General features: G+C 47.0%; 1 protein-coding gene across 1 annotated transcript in view; it reads left to right on the top strand.

Annotated features, from left to right (window-relative positions):
- MAPK8IP2 (mitogen-activated protein kinase 8 interacting protein 2) overlaps window positions 1–14,745 on the top strand; it is a 114,750-nt gene extending 100,005 nt beyond the window's left edge. Inside the window, exons 8-12 of the mRNA XM_066634514.1 lie at window positions 735–836; window positions 1,466–1,585; window positions 1,838–1,908; window positions 6,580–6,678; window positions 14,673–14,745. Coding sequence (XP_066490611.1) covers window positions 735–836; window positions 1,466–1,585; window positions 1,838–1,908; window positions 6,580–6,678; window positions 14,673–14,745 — 465 coding nt within the window. The remainder of the gene's footprint in view (window positions 1–734; window positions 837–1,465; window positions 1,586–1,837; window positions 1,909–6,579; window positions 6,679–14,672) is intronic.
- The last annotated feature ends 5,666 nt before the right edge of the window (window positions 14,746–20,411 follow it).

Genomic DNA, 20,411 nt, shown 5'->3' with positions numbered 1-20,411 from the left:
AGTTTCTGTGTGTGACCTTCCTTCCTCTTGTCGCTTTTGTCCCTGTTCTCTCACAGTCTCTCCCACCCTCTCCTGCCTTGTTTACAGATGGGATGGGTCAGCAGAGGTTAAAGAGAATTCTGACACACACACAGAGCTCAGCAGAAGCCATGTTTCTTTCCACGGCTAGCTTTTTAAAGGGAACAAGTCAAAACTCAAATCTTTTCGAGTTGTGGAAATGCTCAGGGCAACTTGGAAAGTGCTCCAGTTAAGACTCATTTTCAAATACCTTTTTTGAATTCCAGGGGTGGAGAGTTGTGACGTGACTCAAGTCAAGCAGTGTTGGATTTGTCCATCTTTAGAAAGACCCCAGTTCACATGGCTAGGGAATAATGGATATCAGTCGAAGTCATTGGGTTCAGCATGTTAGAACTTTCACCCCTTGAATATGTGTCATTCTTTTCATCTTTCCAGGCATTAGCAAAATCTCCTCCCCACAATTGGAATCAAGAACGTCACCTCTACTACATCAGGAGCTGTGGATGGCTGGGCATTGGAAAAAATTTGGGAGCTCAGCAAATCACCTCATCTAACGTCCACCTTAGTCTAATTTCCAACCATCCTGCCAGGCTCCTGTGCATCCTTTCCATTGTTATTCCCCTTGGAAGTCATAATGTGCAAGGAGGATAATGTGCACCCAGATAATTAATGTCTTGTTGCAGACTGTGATTGTTCCATTTTTTACAGGCCCAAAGCGGAATCTATGCTGGGTCAAGCATTTCAATGTACAGTTCCTGGGCTCTGTAGAGGTTCCTTACCATCAGGGTAATGGCATCTTATGTGCAGCTATGCAGAAGGTGAGATATAGTCAATGGGGACAGGGTCCTTGTGCGTTTGTATATAGTGGAGGCAGTGCTATTCTATTTCTAATCCAATTTTCTGCTCCAAGATAGTTAGCAATTATTCTTACTCTTAAATCTTAAATTTTGAGAGCAGTTTTGAGTATACAAAAGCCTTTTGGGGCAATTGGGAGGACAAGAGAGCCACAGTACCTCTCCAGAAAAACTGGGTAAAGATTCATAGTAATTTCTCTCCTGTCTGCCAGCAGCGCTCTTTGTCTGTCAAAGCCATCACCACCACATGCCTAACCAGCCTTTCCTTGAAAAGGATAAGGGGTGTCCTTGACTGTTTTTGCCATCTGTGGGATTGTGCAAGTGGGAATGATTGCCCCCACAGTACTATGCTGATGTTAGCCCCAGTTTCATGTTATCAGGTCCATGTTGTCCCAGAAGCATATCTGTGTGGGAGGAACACTTCTGACTAGCAGATCATGAATGGCCTCCTTTTAAAGATAAGCCTTTCCCCAAGCTCCTGGATGTTTTCCTTTTCTGGTCTTGATGGTTGAAAAAGGGAAAAGTTCGTTCCTGCCTCCTCAAACCTGCTCTGCACCCACTCTGAACTCTGTTCCCACTAAACATCTTTGCAGATTGCGACCACCCGCAAGCTCACAGTGCACCTGCGGCCTCCAGCCACCTGTGACTTGGAAGTCAGCCTGCAGGGCATCAAACTCATTCTGACTGTAAATGAATACAGCCAGGATGAAGAGGTGAGAAGCTGATGTGAAGCTGGAACAGGGCAAAGGGGGGCAGCCTTTGGGTTTCCGTTTTTCCCATTTGGGCCTACTTGCAGAACAAGGCCCTGGAGGCTGTGAAAGGAAGGGTTGTACTGGGCAGCTAGTCCAGACCTGCAGGAGGGAGGATTCAGTGAGGTTCCTTCCACAGTTTCTGAGAGCTGTTTAAGAAGGAGACTTGGGCGAGATGGGGAACTTTCTCTGACTGGCCTGCTTCTCTCCTTCCAGTTTGAGAGTTGCAGCCACTTCTTCCAGATGAAGAACATCTCCTTCTGTGGCTGTCATCCACACAACAGTTGGTGAGCTGTCTCCTCTTTCCCTTGTGGGTGGGTGGGTGGGGGGGGAGAAGCAACTGGACAGGTCCCCAACCAATGAATGCACTCAGATGTCCTTTTGTCATTTCTAGTTTATGACCTACAGAACCTCCCCCCCCCCCCCCCGTACTGTTCTGTCAGGTACCACCCCATCCCTGCTGATTGATCTCCATGATAGAAAGCTATCAGCCTACAGAATGGGTTGGAGATAAAAGGCACAGGTATACTGGTCCTCTGAGATGCCTGAGAGAATGCCCAGGAAGAGGACACCAACTACTCTGCACTTCTTGCTTGGTAGACAAGGGTGCTAGAAGCTCATTTACTGAATAAACAAATGGTGATTCACATCCACCTAAAGCGCAAGTTCCCAGCATTTTCTCCAAAGCAGCAGAAGCCAGAGTAGGATTCTGCAGGAAGGGTAGGCTCAACAGCTAGGCTCACCAAAGGGTAAGGAGATTTGGCCTTGACAAAAGCACAGCTTACCAAGATCAGTTCTGCTGTGTCCAGGTTCAGTTCTCAACAGTTGGGCTCATCATAGGGTATGGAGAAGATCTGGCCTTGATGAACACAGCTTACCAAGGTCAGTTCTGTTGTGTCTGCTGGTAGATGCACCAGCTGAAGCTGAACAAAAGCATTCCTGGTTGTGGTCACCACTTGTGCATCCATGGCCAGGAATTCAGGAATGCACCCAAATTGTCCACTTAATCTTTGGGGGGGGGGGGAGGAAATGCAACCCCTTTCAGAATTAGTTTGCCTCCAGCCAGACTAGTGGACACTCCAACAAAACCTCCCTCAGTTCAGGGTTTCTTCTAGAAATTCCCTAGGATAAGAAGTGGGAAATGAGTAGTAAAGTTGTGTGTCATCATTAGCAGATTTGATGATGTCATATTTGATGACATTTCAAACTACCAGATAGCCTGTCCTAGATGTTTTGTTGCCTAGATGTTTATCTGTTGGGATCAGAAAAAGGCATGCGTGATTCCCATAGACCAAAGGCTAAGACGAAGAGCAGTAGTCTTCCGGCACAACTGTCTAGGAGCTTCACTCCAGAAGGGACTGATGTGACCATAATATAGTGTTCCTCACCCCTGCAAGGTATCTCAGAGGAGATGTTTGTCAATAGCAATGAAGATCACTGACCTTCAATAGCACTGAAGGTCATTGAAGGTCAATAGGATTGCACTCTCCTGTTGTTTCTTCTTTGCTCATTTGGGCAATCAAGGCAGCTCCTGTCCCAATTCAAGGCTGGAACTCTGAAATGAATTCTGTTTCTTCCAGAATCACCTCAAGCTGAAACCCTATGAGACACTCCCATTATCTTGCACAGAAATGAAAAAATATAGATGGGGGAAAATTGTTTAGATACTCCTGAATTAAGAGAAGTCTTAATCAGGAAGGAGAAGAATGCATTATGATCTCCTTAAGAACCATGGGAACCATACCCTCCCTAAAAGAGTCATTTACTACTACAGCAAACCAATTCTCCCACACTGACCTATCAGATTTTAAAAGACAAGAATGCAAGAATTTAGAACACATGTGGTGATCCTCAGTCAGTTAAGTAGATTCTCCACATCCTGAGATGAAATAGGCTAAAACATATTCCAAAGGATAGGAACAGAGAGTGTGCCAATTTCATCCAATAGTGACTCTTAGAGGATATCTAAGTTGAGATTGAAGCAAGCAATTTTATGTGCATTGTATTAACCAAACTCATCACAATGGAATGCCAAGTGCTTCCCAGTTTGTTTGTATGTGATCTTTCACTACTCAGTGAGGGTGCATTGGATGCCAAGGTACAGATAGTGAGGTGGTGAAATTGTAAGCTTTCATTACAACTTCAGAGAAGACTTGAAGTGGTTTTTGGCCTGTGTTTCACTGTGAACTTTTCAGTCTGCAACCTTGCCTGCAAGCTACCATCTGGGTGAGGGAATCTGGAAGCAATCTTATTGATTGTCTTGGTCATTTCCCCCCTATAAGAGGAAGCAGAGAAACTGCAGGATTACCAGACATATGAGCAGAAAACTCCTCCCAGATCCAGAGGTTTTCAGGGGCAGACCATTTTAATGGGTTCCTTGTCCCTGCAGCATTCAGTGGGGCACAACAGCCCAATGCTCACTAATTAATGATCTGTCCTTGACAAAGAAGTCCTTTCTGGCTCCCACATCCATAGAGCCACTCCTCATTTCTTTCTATACAAAACACCCTATCTAGTGCCTATGCTCCATGTGTTTTGGACTAGATAATATCTGAAACAAGAACATGTTTACTCTAGCAGTCATGATATTCTGAGCTACTCAGCTAAGATGGCTTTGGTGGGGAAGCTGGGACATAAGAACATAAGAAGAGTCCCGCTGGATCAGGCCAAGGGCGTATCTAGTCCAACTTCCAGTATCCCACAGTGGCCCACCAAATGCCCGAGGGAGCACACAAGACAACAGACACAACCTGCAGCCTGGTGCCCTCCCCTGCATCTGGCAATCAGAGGCAGCCTACCTCTAAAACCAAGAACTTGCACATACCTACTATGACTTGTAACTGGAATGAACTTTTCCTCCAGAAATTTGTCCAATCTTCTCTTAAAGGCATCCAGGCAAGATACCATCATTACATCCTGTGGCAAGGACTTCCACAAACATGCTAGATAAAGAAATATTTTCATCTGTCTGTCCTGTCTCCCAACACTCAACATTCATGGATGTTCCCTGGGTCTGGTGTTATGCGAGAAGGAAAAGAGCGTCTCTCTATCCACTCTGCCCATCCACTGCATGATTTTGTATATCTCAATCATGTCCTCCCTCAGGCACCTCTTTCCTAGGCTGAAGAGGCCCAAATGCCGTAGCCTTTCCTCAATAACAATACAATACAATAATACCTTTATTGGCATATAATAGCCTTTCCTCATAAGGAAGGTGCCCCAGCCCAGTAATCATCTTAGTCACTCTCTTTTGCACCTTTTCCATCTCCACTATGTCCTTTTTGAGATGTGGCGACCAGAACTGGGCACAATACTCCAGATGTGGCCTTACCACTGATTTACACAATGGCATTACAATGTTAGCTGTCTTATTCTTAGTGCCTTTCCTAATGATCCCAAGCATAGAATTGGCCTTCTTTACTGCCGCCGCACATTGGTCGACACTTTCATCGACCTGTCCATCACCACCCCAAGATCTGATCTGTCACAGACAGCTCAGAACCCATCAGCCTATATGTGAAGTTTTGATTTTTTGACCCAATGTGCATGACTTTACACCTACTTACACTGAAATGCATCTGCCATTTTGCTGCCCATTCTGCCAGTTTGGAGAGATCCTTCTGGAGTTCCTCACAATCACTTCTGGTCTTCACCACTCAGAAAAGTTTGGTGTCGTCTGCAAACTTGGCCATCTCGCTGCTCAACCTGTCTCCAGGTCATTTATGAAGAGGTTGAAGAGCACCAGTTCCAGGACATATCCTTGGGGCACACCGCTTTTCACTTCTCTCCATTGTGAAAACTGCCCATTGACACCCATTCTCTGTTTCCTGGTCCTGTTTCCTGGTTTCCATCCAGTTCCCAATCCAGGAGAGTACCTGCCCTCTAATTCCCTAACTGTGGAGTTTTCTCAGCAGCCTTTGGTGAGGGACCAAAGTGGTGCACACTTCGAATCCTTAGTGTCACAGCCAAGACCACCTCTATCAGCTCAGGCAGAGAGACTATAATGTGGTGGTGGGCAGTATGTGACAGAATTCCAAACCTCTCAAGAAAATAGGTACCAGAGTAGGCACAAATGCTCAGTGTTTGAAGGTTGCTGGGTGGGATTGCTGGAGAAGAAAAAAGAAGCCTATCCCATTGATGCTGCATGAATAAACCTGGAGGAGAAACTGGGCAAGGTCGACCCCTCCTGCCTCTTCCAACTAGGCCATCATGCCAGGTATTAGCCCCCCCTAACTCATATCTTATCAGTAGTAGTTCTACCACATACCCCTGGCAGGATCCAACATTCAAATTCTTTGAAGATATCTCACAGGATAACCATCACCAAATCAGAAAAGTAGCAAGCTTCCAAACCCAGCCAACACTCCAAACATTCCTGTTTCTCAGCTCTCCCCCGCATCAGTTTTTCACAGCATCAGAGCTATCTGATGCCTACTCTCACCAGGAAGAAATAGCACTAAATCATTCTCACAACTTGTTGCAGTGCCAAGTTCAATTCTAAAACATCCTACCCTAATCTTCTGTACACTGTCATGACTTATTTCTATAAAGCCTTCAGTTTTATTAGTTCTCACCCCAATCATTTGCAGTAGGCGTCAGTGCTGTTCCCATTCTCCAGGACAGGTGAAGAGCTAGCCTTACCTCATCCCACCTTGACTCTAGGAAGCCAAAGGCTGACATTGGGAGTAATGTCTAGCGGTTAGCATTCAGCATGTCCTTTTTCTGTTCTTTGCTTCATGACTGTACTGAGTTATTAGCTGAATAGGAGTTGGAGAACCAGAAGTATTTGTTCAAGCCAGCCCCATCAGCTATGCCCTTACAGGGCATTTGGCCAACCCCAGTTCACTGCACAATCTTGTACAGTGCAGCTGAGTGGTGCACAGGGGCCCTCTGAGAGCTTCTCTGTAAAGCTAGCTCTTCATGATTCCAAGCTTAATGTAAACTTCCTTCCCTTGCAGCTATTTTGGTTTCATCACCAAACACCCCGTGCTGAGTCGCTTCGCCTGCCACGTCTTTGTTTCCCAGGAGTCCATGCGGCATGTTGCAGAGTCTGTTGGGTGAGTGGAAAAGCAGCTGTATGGACAAGTGGAGTAGAGGAACCACTTCAGTTGCTGGATGTCACAGCAGCCCTAGTAAACCAAGGGATGGGCCATAGCTTGGTGGTCCACCATACATTGTACTTACTGAAGGCCCAATTTCAATCCTCAGTAGCATCTCAGTTTTAGAAGCCTCCTGGAGAGCTGCTACCAAACATTGTGAACAATCCCCCAGCTAGATGGACACTCAAAAGGAAGCAGCTCCCTCTGTGCCATAATACATTGATTCCCCTGAGAACTGTAAAAGTGACTGAAAGCTACTACTTGCCCAGCCCAGACTGTAACATGCATGTGGCAAATGATATTATCCAGATATTTTGCTAGGAGCCTAGCCTGGCTTGTTTCAAAGACCTAACCTCTCTTCACCATAGCAATTTAAGGCAGAGAGCCTGGAGAGAGCTCTTTCACCTTGATATCTCTAATCCTGTGTTTCTCAAATTATGTGAGAAACTGTTTCTCAAACTATGCAACTTATCCACTAGGTGAGTCACCAGCCAATTTCAGGTGGGTTCCATTTATTTCAATATTATATTTTTAATATGATAGACGATGCTATCATGGTATGTGACTGCATTTGGGGAAATATAGCTTTGAGAACCACTGCTCTAATCCGATAAAGAGATAAGGTGGATTTTCTCAATTCAATTCAAATGATGCAACAATAGCTCCAAAACCACTTCAACAAATAGCTCTATTCTGGTAAATTTTCACTTCCCACAAGCTAAGGGCAATGTGTAACCAAAATGGCTCAATACCCAGGCCTCCCTGCCCACTGAAGAGGTCAGCCAAATGAGTGTCTGCTCATGAGAAACTAGTCATATTGCAGGCTACACAAAAGACTGTCCTCACATTGTTCTTCCTGCATGAGGGGTAGTACTTGCATTGGAATACTCCAGGAAGTTGACTAGCCTGCCTCCTGGGCACAGCCAGCCCTATCTGAATGGCAAAACATTCTGGGTATGTGTGAGATGGATGCCCCCAATGATGGCTCAATATATGGGGTCCTTCTTGCCATCTCTTGTTACTGGTTGGAAAGTCAAAGAATTTGACTTAAGTGGGTTCCACTTAGGGTTTTTCCAGTGTGGCCTGTGCTCTCTTCTTCTAGAGGTGGCAAGGTTGCCTTCACAGTAAACCACAGAATGTTGAGGTGGGAAAGGAGAAGACGGGTAGATGCTGGTGAGAGAGGATAGGAAGAAGACATTGAGGGATCTGATAGGATGGTACAGGGCTGATACAAACAGTGGTGTCACTAGGGTTCATGTCACCCGGTGCAGGATGCCAGCACGTCACCCCCATGAAATGGGCGGGCAACACCCCAGGTGTACCACCACTCCAGCCTCACTGGTTTTTTGGCTGTACCTTTTGATAGAACAAAGATAGAACACATTCTGCATGAAATTACGCATTGATTGATGTATAACATGATGATATTATTCCTCCAAACTGTGATTTTGGTCACTAGTGGTGTCACACACACACACACACACACACACACACACACACACACACACACACACACACCCGTGTGACAACTTACTAACACCTTATTGCAGCAGTTCTAAAACTTTAAGCACTGGGACCCACTTTTTAGAATGACAATCTGTCCAAGACCCACCAGAAGTGATGTCATGGTGGAAGTGACATCATCAGGCAAATCAAAATAAATAAGTGTAATAATTAAAGTAAAACAAATAATTAAATAAGCCCTCTTCCACCAAGTGAATTTGCTCTGTATCCTGCCTGCTACAAAAATCATAAGGTTTTCAGCCCTATCCAGTGGCCAGTTCAATTTAAGAACTTCTGTTTAAACCAGATCACTGTCAGGATCCACCTGACTTTGCAAGTCTCAGAAAGGTTCACCTTATCAGCTGAAGCCTCTGCTTTGATCCTTTTTAGTGGAGGGGGGAAAGCTGCCTTCTGGAGCATTTGTTTAGCTGCAGGTGCATAGGATCAGGACCATTCTGGTAGCTTTGCACTCTCCTTCACCTGATCTTGACTGATGTATAACAGGATGATATTATTCCTCCAAAGTGTGATTTTGGTCACTAGTGGTGTCACACACACACACACACACACACACACACACACACACACACACACACACACACAGTGTGTCAACTTACTAACACCTTATTGCAGCAGTTCTCAAACTTTTAGCACTGGGACCCACTTTTTAGAAGGACAGTCTATCCAAGACCCACCAGAAGTGATGTCATGGTGGAAGTGACATCATCAGGCAAATTAAAATAAATAAGTATAAATAATTAAAGTAAAACCAATAAATAAGCAGATGCCAGCCCTGGTCCACCAAGTGAATTTCCTCTATAGCCTCTCAATAACACCCCCTTCCAAAATCAATAAGGTTTTCAGCCCTACCCAATGCGCACTTCAATTTAACCAGATCACTGTCGGGATTCACCTGGCTTTGTAAGTCTCAAAAAAGTTCACCTTAACAGCTGAGTCCTCTGTTTTCATCCTTTTTAGTGGGTGGGGAGGCTGCCTTCTGGAGCATTTGTTGAGCTCCAGTTCCATCAGATCAGGATGATTGTTGTGGCTTCACACTCCCTTTTCTCTGGCCTGACCACCAGCCAAGGCACGTTTGCTGACTTGCGAGTAAACGTGGCCATGAGGCTCAGTTTCCCTTTCCATAGGGCTCAATACATTTGTCTGCTTGTCTGAGAAGGGACTTCCTTCTCAGGTGTTTTTGGGTGCTGCATTCATTGGATCAGGACCATACTGCTGTTGTTGGATTCCTCTCAGCCTGCCCTTTCTGTTGAACTAAGGCAAGGTCGCCTACTCAGGAGTAAACATGCAATACAGTTCAGTTTCACTTTCCAGAGGGATCCATGCGTTTTTGTACTCCGGTTTTTTTGTCATATCTTTTGATAGAAAGGAGATATCTATCACTCTGGTGTTTTGCATTGCACTCAGCCGGAAATTCCACATCCAATGGTATATAATATGACGGTATTACTCCTAAACCACTGCAATTTTATCGTGTCACCCCAGTGCGTGTCAACCCCCCATGCGCGTCACTTGGTGCAGCCTGCACCACCAGCAGCCCCCTAGCGATGCTACTTGATACAGACACCTCATAAGAACAGCCCCACTGGATCAGGCCATAGGCCCATCTAGTTCAGCTTCCTACTACTTCCTATCTCACAGCGGCCCACCAGATGCCCCAGGGAGAACACCATATAACAAGACACCTGCATCCTGGTGGCCTCCCTTGCATCTGGCATTCTGACATAGCCCATTTCTAAAATCAGGAGGTTGCGCATACACATCATGGCTTGTAACCTGTAATAGATTTTTCCTCCATAAACTTGTCCAATCCCCTTTTAAAGGCGTCCATGCCAGATGCCATCACCACATCCTGTGGCAAGGAGTTCTACAGACCAACCACAAACTGAGTAAAGAAATATTTTCTTTTGTCTGTCCTAACTCTCCCAACACTCAACATTCGTGCATGTTCCCTAGTTCTGGTGTTACGTGAGTGTAAAGAGCATCTTTTTATCCACTTTATCCTTCCCATGCATAATTTTGTATGTCTCAATCATGTCCCCCCTCAGGCGTCTCTTTTCTAGGCTGAAGAGGCCCAAACGCCGTAGCCTTTCCTCATAAGGAAGGTGCCCCAGCCCCGTAATCATCTTAGTTGCTCTCTTTTGCAACTTTTCCATTTCCACTATGTCCTTTTTGAGATGTGGCCACCAGAAGTGGATGCAATACTCCAGGTGTGGCCTCACCATCGATTTGTACAATGGCATTATAATATTAGCCATTTTGTTCTTGATACCTTTTCCAATGATCCCAAGCATAAAATTGGCCTTCTTCACTGCCGCCACACATTGGTCAACACTTTCATCGACCTGTCCACCACCACCCCAAGATCTCTCTCCTGATCTGTCTCAGACAGCTCAGAACCTATTAGCCTATATGTGAAATTTTGATTTTTTTGCCCCAATGTGCATGACTTTACACCTACTTACATTGAAACGCTTTTGCCGTTTTGCTGCCCATTCTGCCAGTTTGGAGAGATCCTTCTGGAGCTCCTCACAATCACTTTTGGTCTTCACCACTCGGAAAACTTTGTTGTCATCTGCAAACTTAGACACCTCACTGCTCACCCCTGTCTCCAGGTCATTTATGGAGGTTGAAGAGCACCTAATCCCAGGTCCCAGGACAGATCCTTGAGGCACACTGCTTTTCACCTCTCTCCATTGTGAAAATTGCCCATTGACACCCACTCTCTGCTTCCTGGTCTTCAACCAGGTCTCAATCCATGAGAGGACCTGTCTCTCTCCCTGACTGTTCCCTGACTGTTGAGTTTTTTTAGTAGCCTCTGGTGAGCAACCGTATCGAACACCTTCTGAAAGTTCAGATATATAATGTCTACGGGTTCTCCTGCATCTACATGCCTGTTGACCTTTTCAAAGAATTCTAAAAGTTTCATGAGGCAGACGCCATGCTGATTCTCCCTCAGTAAGGCTTGTTCGTCCATGTGTTTTGAGATTCTATCTTTGATGAGGCATTCCACCATCTTACCTGGTATAGATCTTAGGCTGACTAGCCTATAGTTTCCCAGGTCCCCCCTCTTTCCATTTTTAAAGATTGGCGTGACATTTGCTATCCTCCAGTCCTCTGGCACCTTGGCCATTTTGAGGAACAAGTTGCATATTTTAGTCAAGAGATCAGCAACTTCATTCTTCAATTCCTTATTAACTCTTGGGTGGATGCCATCTGGTCCCGGTAACTTATTGATCTTTAATTTATCAATGAGGTCTGAAACATCTTCTCTTTTAACCTCTATCTGACTTAATTCATTGGTCAGGAGGGGTCGTTTGGGCAGTGGTATCTGCCTGAGGTCTTCTGCCGTGAAGACAGATGCAAAGAACCCATTTAATTTCTCTGCCATCTCTTCCTTTTATCTCCCTTTTCCTCCTTCACCATCCAAAGGGCCAACCACTTCTCTGGTGGGTTTCCTGCTTCTGACATATTTGAAAAAATATTTTTTTTGCCACAGTTTATGTTCCTATTTATTCTCCTCATTAGGGCAAGACTTCCATTTACGGAAGGAAGCTTTCTTGCCCTTTACGGCCTCTCTAACTTGGCTCATTAGCCATGCGGACACCCTCTTGGATTTAGTGGAGCCCTTCTTTCTTTGTGGTATACACCTCTCCTGGGCCTCTATTACTGTTGTTTTAAGCAGCCTCCATGCATTCTGGAGAGACTGGACTCTTTTTACCCTCCCTTTCAACCTCCTTCTAACAAGCCTCCTCATTTGAGGGAAGTCCGCTCGTCGGAAGTCAAGGGTTTTTCTGAGAGATTTGCCCGGTATTCTTCCCCCAACGTGCATGTTGAAATGGATCACAGCATGATCACTCTTCCCCAACGGCTGCGTAACATTGACATCTCCAACCAGGTCCTGAGTACCGCACAGTATTAAATCCAGAGTCACCTGTCCTCTGGTGCGTGCCATGACTAGCTGCTCTAAGGCACAGTGATTTAGCATGTCAAGGAATCCAGTCTCCTTTTCATGACCAGAACACCAATTGACCTAGTCAATATGAGGATAATTGAAGTCCCCCATGATTACAACCCTGTCCCTCCTTGACACCTCCCTGATCTGTTTCCTCATTTCAAGGTCTCCTTCCGGTTTCTGGTCTGGAGGACAATAGTATGCCCCCAGTGTTACATCACTGCAAAGGCCTGGTAATTTAACCCACAGAGATTCTATGGTGTTGGACCCACCTTCAATCTCTACTTTGCTGGATTCTATCTCCTCCTTAACATAAATGGCCACCCCACCTCCAACACACCCCTCCCTGTCCCTGCTGCAGAGTTTATAGCTTTGGATTGCGGTATCCCACTGATTCTCCACATTCCACCAGGTTTCCATTATGCCCACTGTGTCAGTGTTTTCCCTAGTCACCAGACATTCCAGTTCTCCCATCTTTGGTTGGAGACTTCGGGCATTTGCATAAAAGCATTTGTTCATAGAATGCCCCAGGATGGGCTGCTTATTAGCTCCTTTATCCCTGCATCCTCTCATTGTGCCAAATCGTCTATAACATCCCATCATGCTACAATTCCCAATTTCTTCTCCTACTCTGTCTTTGCCTTGTTGTTCTGTAACCTTCCCATCCTCATCCTATAGGGATGAGGAGTCCTGAACCAGATGCCCCTCAGCTCCTGTTGGCCTTCCCCCAGGGATCAGTTTAAAAGCTGCTCTGCCACCTTTTTAATGTTATGCGCCAGCAGTCTGGTTCCATTCTGGTTCAAGTGAAGCCCGTCCCTCTTGTACAGGCCCCGCTTGTCCCAAAACGTTCCCCAGTGCCTAACGCATCTAAACCCCTCCTCCCTACACCACCATCTCATCCACGCATTGAGACCCCTGCTCTCCGCCTGCCTAGCTGGCTCTCCGCCTCCCTGCACGTGGCACAGGTAGCACTTCTGAGAAAGCTACCCTTGAGGTCCTAGCTTTCAGTTTCCTACCTAATAGCCTAAATTTGGCCTCCAGGACCTCCCGGCTACACTTGTCCACGTCGTTGGTGCCAACATGCACCACAACCGCTACCTCCTCCCCAGCACTGTCTACCAGCCTGTCTAGATGAGAAGTGATGTCTGCAACCTTCACACCAGGCAGGCAATTCGCCATGCAGTCCTCCATCCATCACAAAACCCACTCTCCATGTTTCTAATAATCGAATCCCCCACTACAAGAAGCCCCCGACCCCTCTCCCACTGAGGACTATCCTGAGTGCGTTCAGATCTGTCCCCGTCCCCTGGAGAAGGGGTCCCCCTTAGGGGATTGTTTCCCTCCTCTCCAGGATGACGTCCTCCAGCCCTGAGACTTCCCACACAGGCAACTGAGGAGCTGTGCGCCTGAGGTTGGGACGAAGCCTGATCATCCCCGGAAGTCTCCCCTCAGTCCTTCTCTGAATGCCCCTGCTTCTTCAGGTTGGCCACCAAGGCTTCAAGAGAGCGGATGCGTTCCCTGAGTCCCTGGAGCTCATTGCACCGAGGACACATCCATGACTTATGCCCCAGAGGCATATAGTCATAAATGTTGCACTCAATGCAATAGCCCCCATCGTGCTGCTGGCTGTCTGACTGCATAGCTTTTTTGTTGTTTTTATTTAGCGGTACTTAAAAAACCCTACACTGGTTTGCTGCCCTCAAGGGAAGAGAAGGGCAGTGTCTGGGGCCCTGGCTTCCTCACTCTGCTGCTGAACTTGCACAGATGCTAAACTCGCAGTGCCTTACCTGGTACTCTGTTTCCGAGGCACTGGGTTTCCCAGAGGCCACGCGCACTTCTGCAGAGAGGCTCATGTGGTGGCAGACACTAGCCTTATACCCCTAGCTGACTTCTCCTCCCTCCCCCCTTGCTGATTGAAGGGGGGCTGGTCTTCCCAGGTGAGATTACAAAAGATCAGAGGACAAAAGGCCGCTGATGGGCTTAATCCACTCTGCAGGCTCCTAAATGGGTTGCTTGGATTAGCCTAATGGGGCTCTTATCAACTCCTAAAGGACAATGACTATGCTAAATTGCCCTGGCTGGCTGGGAATGGGCCCTTCCTAGGTTCTTAAACTCCTAATTCAGTTTGTATTAGTACTCTCCTCTAACCCTTTTCTTCTTCTGTGGTATACAGTTGAAGGTGCCCAGTTGCAGGGGACAGGAAAAGTGTATGGATTACTCTTCCCAGCTCTGCAGTGCTAGTTATGTCATGGGTTGTTGTTGTTGTTGTTATGATGATGATGATATATTATTATATTATTTATTATTATTATTATTAATAATAATAATAATAATAATAATAATAATAATAATAATAATAATAATAATAATAATAATAATAATACCATGTTAATCAACTACTTGGCTTATTGTCTGGGCAGCTATTCCTGCCCCCCTTCTTGTATTATTGTTGTTCACAGTGTGCCTTCTCTTGCAGTCGTGCCTTTCTGGAATATTACCAAGAGCACCTGGAATTTGCTTGCCCCACAGAAGACATTTACCTGGAGTAGGAAGTGGGCCAGCATGTCTTCTGCTTCAGTATCCCATCCAGAAATTCTGATCTGACACCACTGGACTGTGTGCTCTTCCAGGCTCATGGCACCCATGCCACAATTTATTTTCTGCTTTGGAAGTGGGGCCAGCTAAATGAGGAGCAGGAACTAGGTCTATGGCTGCATCTTGACCTTCCTCTTTTTCTTCCCTTATGCCCCCAGGAACATCCAGATTTGGTAGCAGCAAATTAAACTCCTTAGGATCCTTCCTCATCAAACCACACAGGCAGGATCAGACCAGTAATTTTGCTGTAGACACAAAGACACAGAGGTGACACAGAAAATGGGTTTTGGGTAGTTGTGAAGGTGTGATGACAGAAAAGCTTAGCAGGTCAAGGAGTTGGTGAATTTCGTCCCTCACCTTGCAAATCCTTGATGGTAGAAGAGTCAAGACCTAGCATTTCTCATGCACCCAGCAATTCCATTCCTTTCTAAGGGCAAGAACATCCTACCTTCTGTGTGCATTCCCAGGTCAAGGTACTCTCCCATTTCTCTACTCATTGATCTCCTTGCCTTGGCTCTATTGCTGCACATGGCTATCGCTGCATGGCTGTGTATACATCTTCAGCTCATAGTGCGATAGAACTACCTCCTCTCCACCCCTGCCTACAATTTGCATCCTTTTTCTGCTAACAGCCACCCTGCGCATAGACACAGTTGGGGGGTGAGGACAGCAGTATCTTATAGCAGGGACCTGCATGCTGCATGGAGGCTGGGAAAAAGGGTGTCTGAAAGAAAAGTTCACCTGTTGTAGTATCAGACAAATAGGGAATCCAACTTCTGCTGCTTCAGAGTCAGCACAAAGCTCCACTTACTATTATTAACTTTATTTTTACCCCACCTTTCTCCCCGAAGGGACTCAAGGCGGCTTACAAACAAGGTTATACACATGCCATGTCTTGAAAGCTCTCCTGGCCTTATGCTCATTGGATGGACAGAGTAGGCAAGCAGATGGCAGATATATCATTGTGGTCCTTTCAGCCACCCTGGATAGCCCACCCTAATTTGTCTGGGGGGGGGGCACTATGGCAGCTGCTGAAGGGTCCCCATTCTCTCTCTACCTGTTGCTAAATCAATAGCAGATCTAGGAGCACAACGCTGTCTCTGGCTCTCTCCTCTCCGTCCTGGCCCCCAATCACCTCTGCTCATGCCTCCCTCTCCTCACATACCCACTGCTGTGCCTGGTGATTTCCTTTGCTTGCCAGCCCCGCCTGTCTCCATCCAGTACTAGCTGATTGACTAGTGCTCACTGCTGTCCATAAATGTAACAATATTTATCTGTAACTTTAAATAAGTGGAGCAGTGACCTGTACAAAGAGTGGTCGAAGGCCCTCTCTCCTCATTGCCTTGTCATGGAGTTGGTCTTTCAATAAAATATATGCTTGGTGTCACTCCTGTGTTCTGCCTATGGACTGGGGATGGGGTGGTGGTGCTTGCATCCTGGCACTTGCAGGGGTGAATGCCTTTCAGATTCTAGTGCTGTGTGATACACTGGATTGTGAGCAAATGTTCAAAAGGTTAGGGCCTCCAGTTGGAATAGAATGTATTTATGGCTGGGAGAAGCATCCGCCCTGGGGAGCCAGATTCACTATACTAAAGAAACTCTTAGCAGCCACTGCTGCAATCTGCTTGCAATGAGTCCTTCTCTCAGTGTGATCCTGGTTTAAGTACCGTATGGACCAAGAAAGAATGGACTAGTACGAAGGTAGAAGTCACCTTTTTTTGGCAATAGTTATTGTAGCCCTGTTGTGATGTTGTGTTAACAATATTGTATTCCCTGGTGCATTAGGCTAGATGCTGCAACTGGTCTCTGTTGCCTCTTCCCTGGCAGGGATAGGAAGGAAGGAACTACTCTCAGGAGGACAAGCGAGACTGTGACTCATCCTTGGGAACAATAGACTTCTTGGTGAAGGTGGCATCTAAGTTAGATGACTTTGCCTGTTTTATCCTCTCCTGAGCCATCTCCTGGTAGCAAGTGATTGGCACTGTGGTGGTCAGACTATAGCTCTCAGTGGTAGCATTAGCCAGAAGTACTGTGCAGCTTCCACTGGCTGAAAGCAGAAAGCTGCAGTACAGCAGAAAGTACAGCAGAAAGTACAGCAGAAAGCTGTACTCTTCTACAACAAACTTTTGAAAAGTTTTACAGATTTTTTCCTCTTTTTTTGTAATATAATCTCTTTTTTATAGCACTGGAAAAATTACAGTAGTATATGGGACAAAGGCTTCTATAACAAAACATAGGAAATAGTGTTATAGGAGGTATTTTTCTCTTCTTGTAAAACTAACAAGGTATGGTTTGCCAAATATTGTCTAGGACAGGGGTTGGCAACCTGCGGCTCTGGAGCCACATGCGGCGCTTTCAGCTGTCTGCTGCGGCTCCTCCCAGTGAAAGTTGCAAAGGGGGTAACAGGAGGCACCTGTGTTGGGAGGGCAGGCTGCTTCCCTCCGCCCCCTGAGCTCACTGCCGTCCTCTCTCTTCACCCCCACCTGCCCCACATTGGTTTCCCTTCTCAATTTTGCCCGCTCTACAGGCTTAAGCTCCCTGTTTTTCCCTTCCCCACCTCTCTAGCAGGACGCCCTCCTCCTCAGCCATTGCGAGCCCTTGCAGCCTGCCTTTCCCTGAGCAGGTCCCCACTCAGTGCAAGGAGAGGCTTTCCCTCCACAGCTGAGGAGACATCCTGTATGTCTACTCAGTAGTAAGCCCCATTACAGCGGATGAAGCTTACTTCCAGGAAAGAGTGCCTGGGATGGCAGCCTTGGAGCCTGCTCCTATGTGTGTCCACTCAGTTGTAAGCCCCATTACAGCAGATAAAGCTTACTCCCAGGAAAGGGTGCCTGGGATGGCAGCCTTGGAGCCTGCTCAAGGCCAAGCACAAGGACGGGTGAGTGGGAGCCTGCGCAGGTCTGTTCGAGAGCAAGCCCCACTGTACTCCCTGGGCTACTCCCAGGAAGGTGTGGAGGGCTGTAGCCTCAGCCCCCTCCTGTGCAGGTCTACTCACAAGTAAGCTGTAGTCAGTAGGGCTTCCTCTCAGGAAGGTGTGGAGGGCTGTAGCCTCAGCCTCCTCATGTGCAGGTCTACTCACAAGTAAGCCCCGCTGTAGTCAGTGGGGCTTCCTCCCAGAAAGGTGTGGAGGGCTGCAGCCTCAGCCCCCTCCTATGCAGGTCTCCTCACAAGTAGTCAGTAAGGCTTACTCCCAAGAAAATGTGGAGAGGACTGCAACCTGAGAGCTCCAACCAACTTGTCTGCTCAGAAGTCCCATTGTAGTCAATGAGGCTTACTCCCAGGATAGTGTGGAGAGGATTGCAGCCTGAGTGAGGGAGGGCAGGCAGGCAGGGCAGAAGCTGGCCTGCGGCTGCCCCCCCCCCACCTCTGGCTTCTTCTCTTCATAAGAACATAAGAACAGCCCCACTGGCTCAGGCCATAGGCCCATCTAGTCCAGCTTCCTGTATCTCACAGCGGCCCACCAAATGACCCAGAGAGCACACCAGATAACAAGAGACCTGCAAGGCCTCCTGGGAATTGTAGTTAAGAACATAAGAACAGCCCCACTGGATCAGGCCACAGGCCCATCTAGTCCAGCTTCCTGTATCACACAGCGGCCCACCAAATGCCCCAGGGAGCACACCAGATAACAAGAGACCTGCAAGGCCTCCTGGGAATTGTAGTTAAGAACATAAGAACAGCCCCACTGGATCAGGCCATAGGCCCATCTAGTCCAGCTTCCTGTATCTCACAGCGGCCCACCAAATGCCCCAGGGAGCACACAAGATAACAAGAGACCTGATCCTGGTGCCCTCCCTTGCATCTGGCATTCTGACATAACCCATTTCTAAAATCAGGAGGTTGCGCACACACATCATGGCTTGCAACCCGTAATGGATTTTTCCTCCAGAAACTTGTCCAATCCCCTTTTAAAGGCATCTAGGGTAGACGCCAGCACCACATCCTGCGGCAAGGAGTTCCACAGACCGACCACACGCTGAGTAAAGAAATATTTTCTTTTGTCTGTCCTAACTCGCCCAACACTCAATTTTAGTGGATGTCCCCTGGTTCTGGTATTATGTGAGAGTGTAAAGAGCATCTCCCTATCCACTCTGTCCATCCCCTGCATAATTTTGAAGGTCTCAATCATGTCCCCCCTCAGGCGTCTCTTTTCTAGGCTGAAGAGGCCCAAACGCCGTTGCCTTTCCTCATAAGGAAGGTGCCCCAGCCCCGTAATCATCTTAGTCACTCTCTTTTGCACCTTTTCCATTTCCACTATGTCTTTTTTGAGATGCGGCAACCAGAACTGGACACAATACTCCAGGTGTGGCCTTACCATAGATTTGTACAACGGCATTATAATACTAGCCGTTTTGTTCTCAATACCCTTCCTAATGATCCCAAGCATAGAATTGGCCTTCTTCACTGCCGCCGCACATTGGGTCAACATTTTCATCGACCTGTCCACCACCACCCCAAGATCTCTCTCCTGATCTGTCACAGACAGCTCAGAACCCATCAGCCTATATGAGAAGTTTTGATTTTTTGCCCCAATGTGCATGACTTTACACTTACTGACATTGAAGCACATCTGCCATTTTGCTGCCCATTCTGCCAGTCTGGAGAGATCCTTCTGGAGCTCCTCACAATCACTTCTGGTCTTCACCACTCGGAAAAGTTTGGTGTTGTCACGGGTTGAACCCCAGCCTGACTGGTAATTTACTGGCTGCACAGTATCAGGCCTGAAGCCTTGGCCAAACCAGGAGTGCACAGCATCCTGAGAGCTTCATGCTGATGCAATACCTGGTGATATTGCATCAGGTGATCTCATGTGTGTGTGTGTGTGTGTGTGTGTGTGTGTGTGTGTGTGTGTGTGTGTGTGTGTGTGTGGCAGCAGCCGCACAGTCAGCATGACTGTGCAGTAATTCCCAATGCTGTGATTGGCTGCAAGAAATATAAATGTCCAGCAGAGGCAAGCAAGTGTGTGGGAGAAGCAGAGCATTGTGAGCTACGTTGGTTAGAAGAGTGGATCGTGTACCGTTGTACTACTTGGACATTGTAAATATCTGTACATACAGTAAAGGAGGAGTGTGGTGGAGAACTTCTGCCTCTGAGTCTTCCTTGTCGCCGGGGGTGATTGTGGTTCGGCCGTGAGGCACAGAAACATCAAACAGCTGTGCATAGCAGCTCATAATAGGTTATGGGCCCAGCATGCAACAGCTTATAAGCTGAGAGCACGGGACTTTAATTTACGTTTGCTGTGCCAAGTTTTGCCCTAACCAAAACACCCCGGTGAGTCTGCTGAGCGTCGTTTATCTCAGAAACCTTTGTACAGAACTGCATGAGGGCAGTAGTCCAAGAATATCCACTCACAAGGCTAAATGCGCACAATTACAGAGGCTGGGCTGTGAAGATGAAAGCCCTGCTTGTGAAACAGTTGCTGTGGGCAGTGGTGGACACTGCGGAGCTTGATGAGGACAGCAAAGAACTGACTAACGCAAATGAGCAAGTCCTGGCCACAATCATATTGGGTCTGGAAGACTCTCAGCTTCTCCACATCTGTGGCTTGGAGTCAGCGCACCAGTGCTGGAATGCACTCCGTGCGGCATATGTGTCTGACTCAGCCGTGTCGAAGGTCAGC

This window comes from Tiliqua scincoides, chromosome 7 (assembly GCF_035046505.1).
Source record: "Tiliqua scincoides isolate rTilSci1 chromosome 7, rTilSci1.hap2, whole genome shotgun sequence".
NCBI lineage: Eukaryota > Metazoa > Chordata > Lepidosauria > Squamata > Scincidae > Tiliqua > Tiliqua scincoides.
The sequence above is the reverse complement of the archived record's forward strand: the minus strand, read 5'-3'. Positions and strand labels throughout refer to the sequence as shown.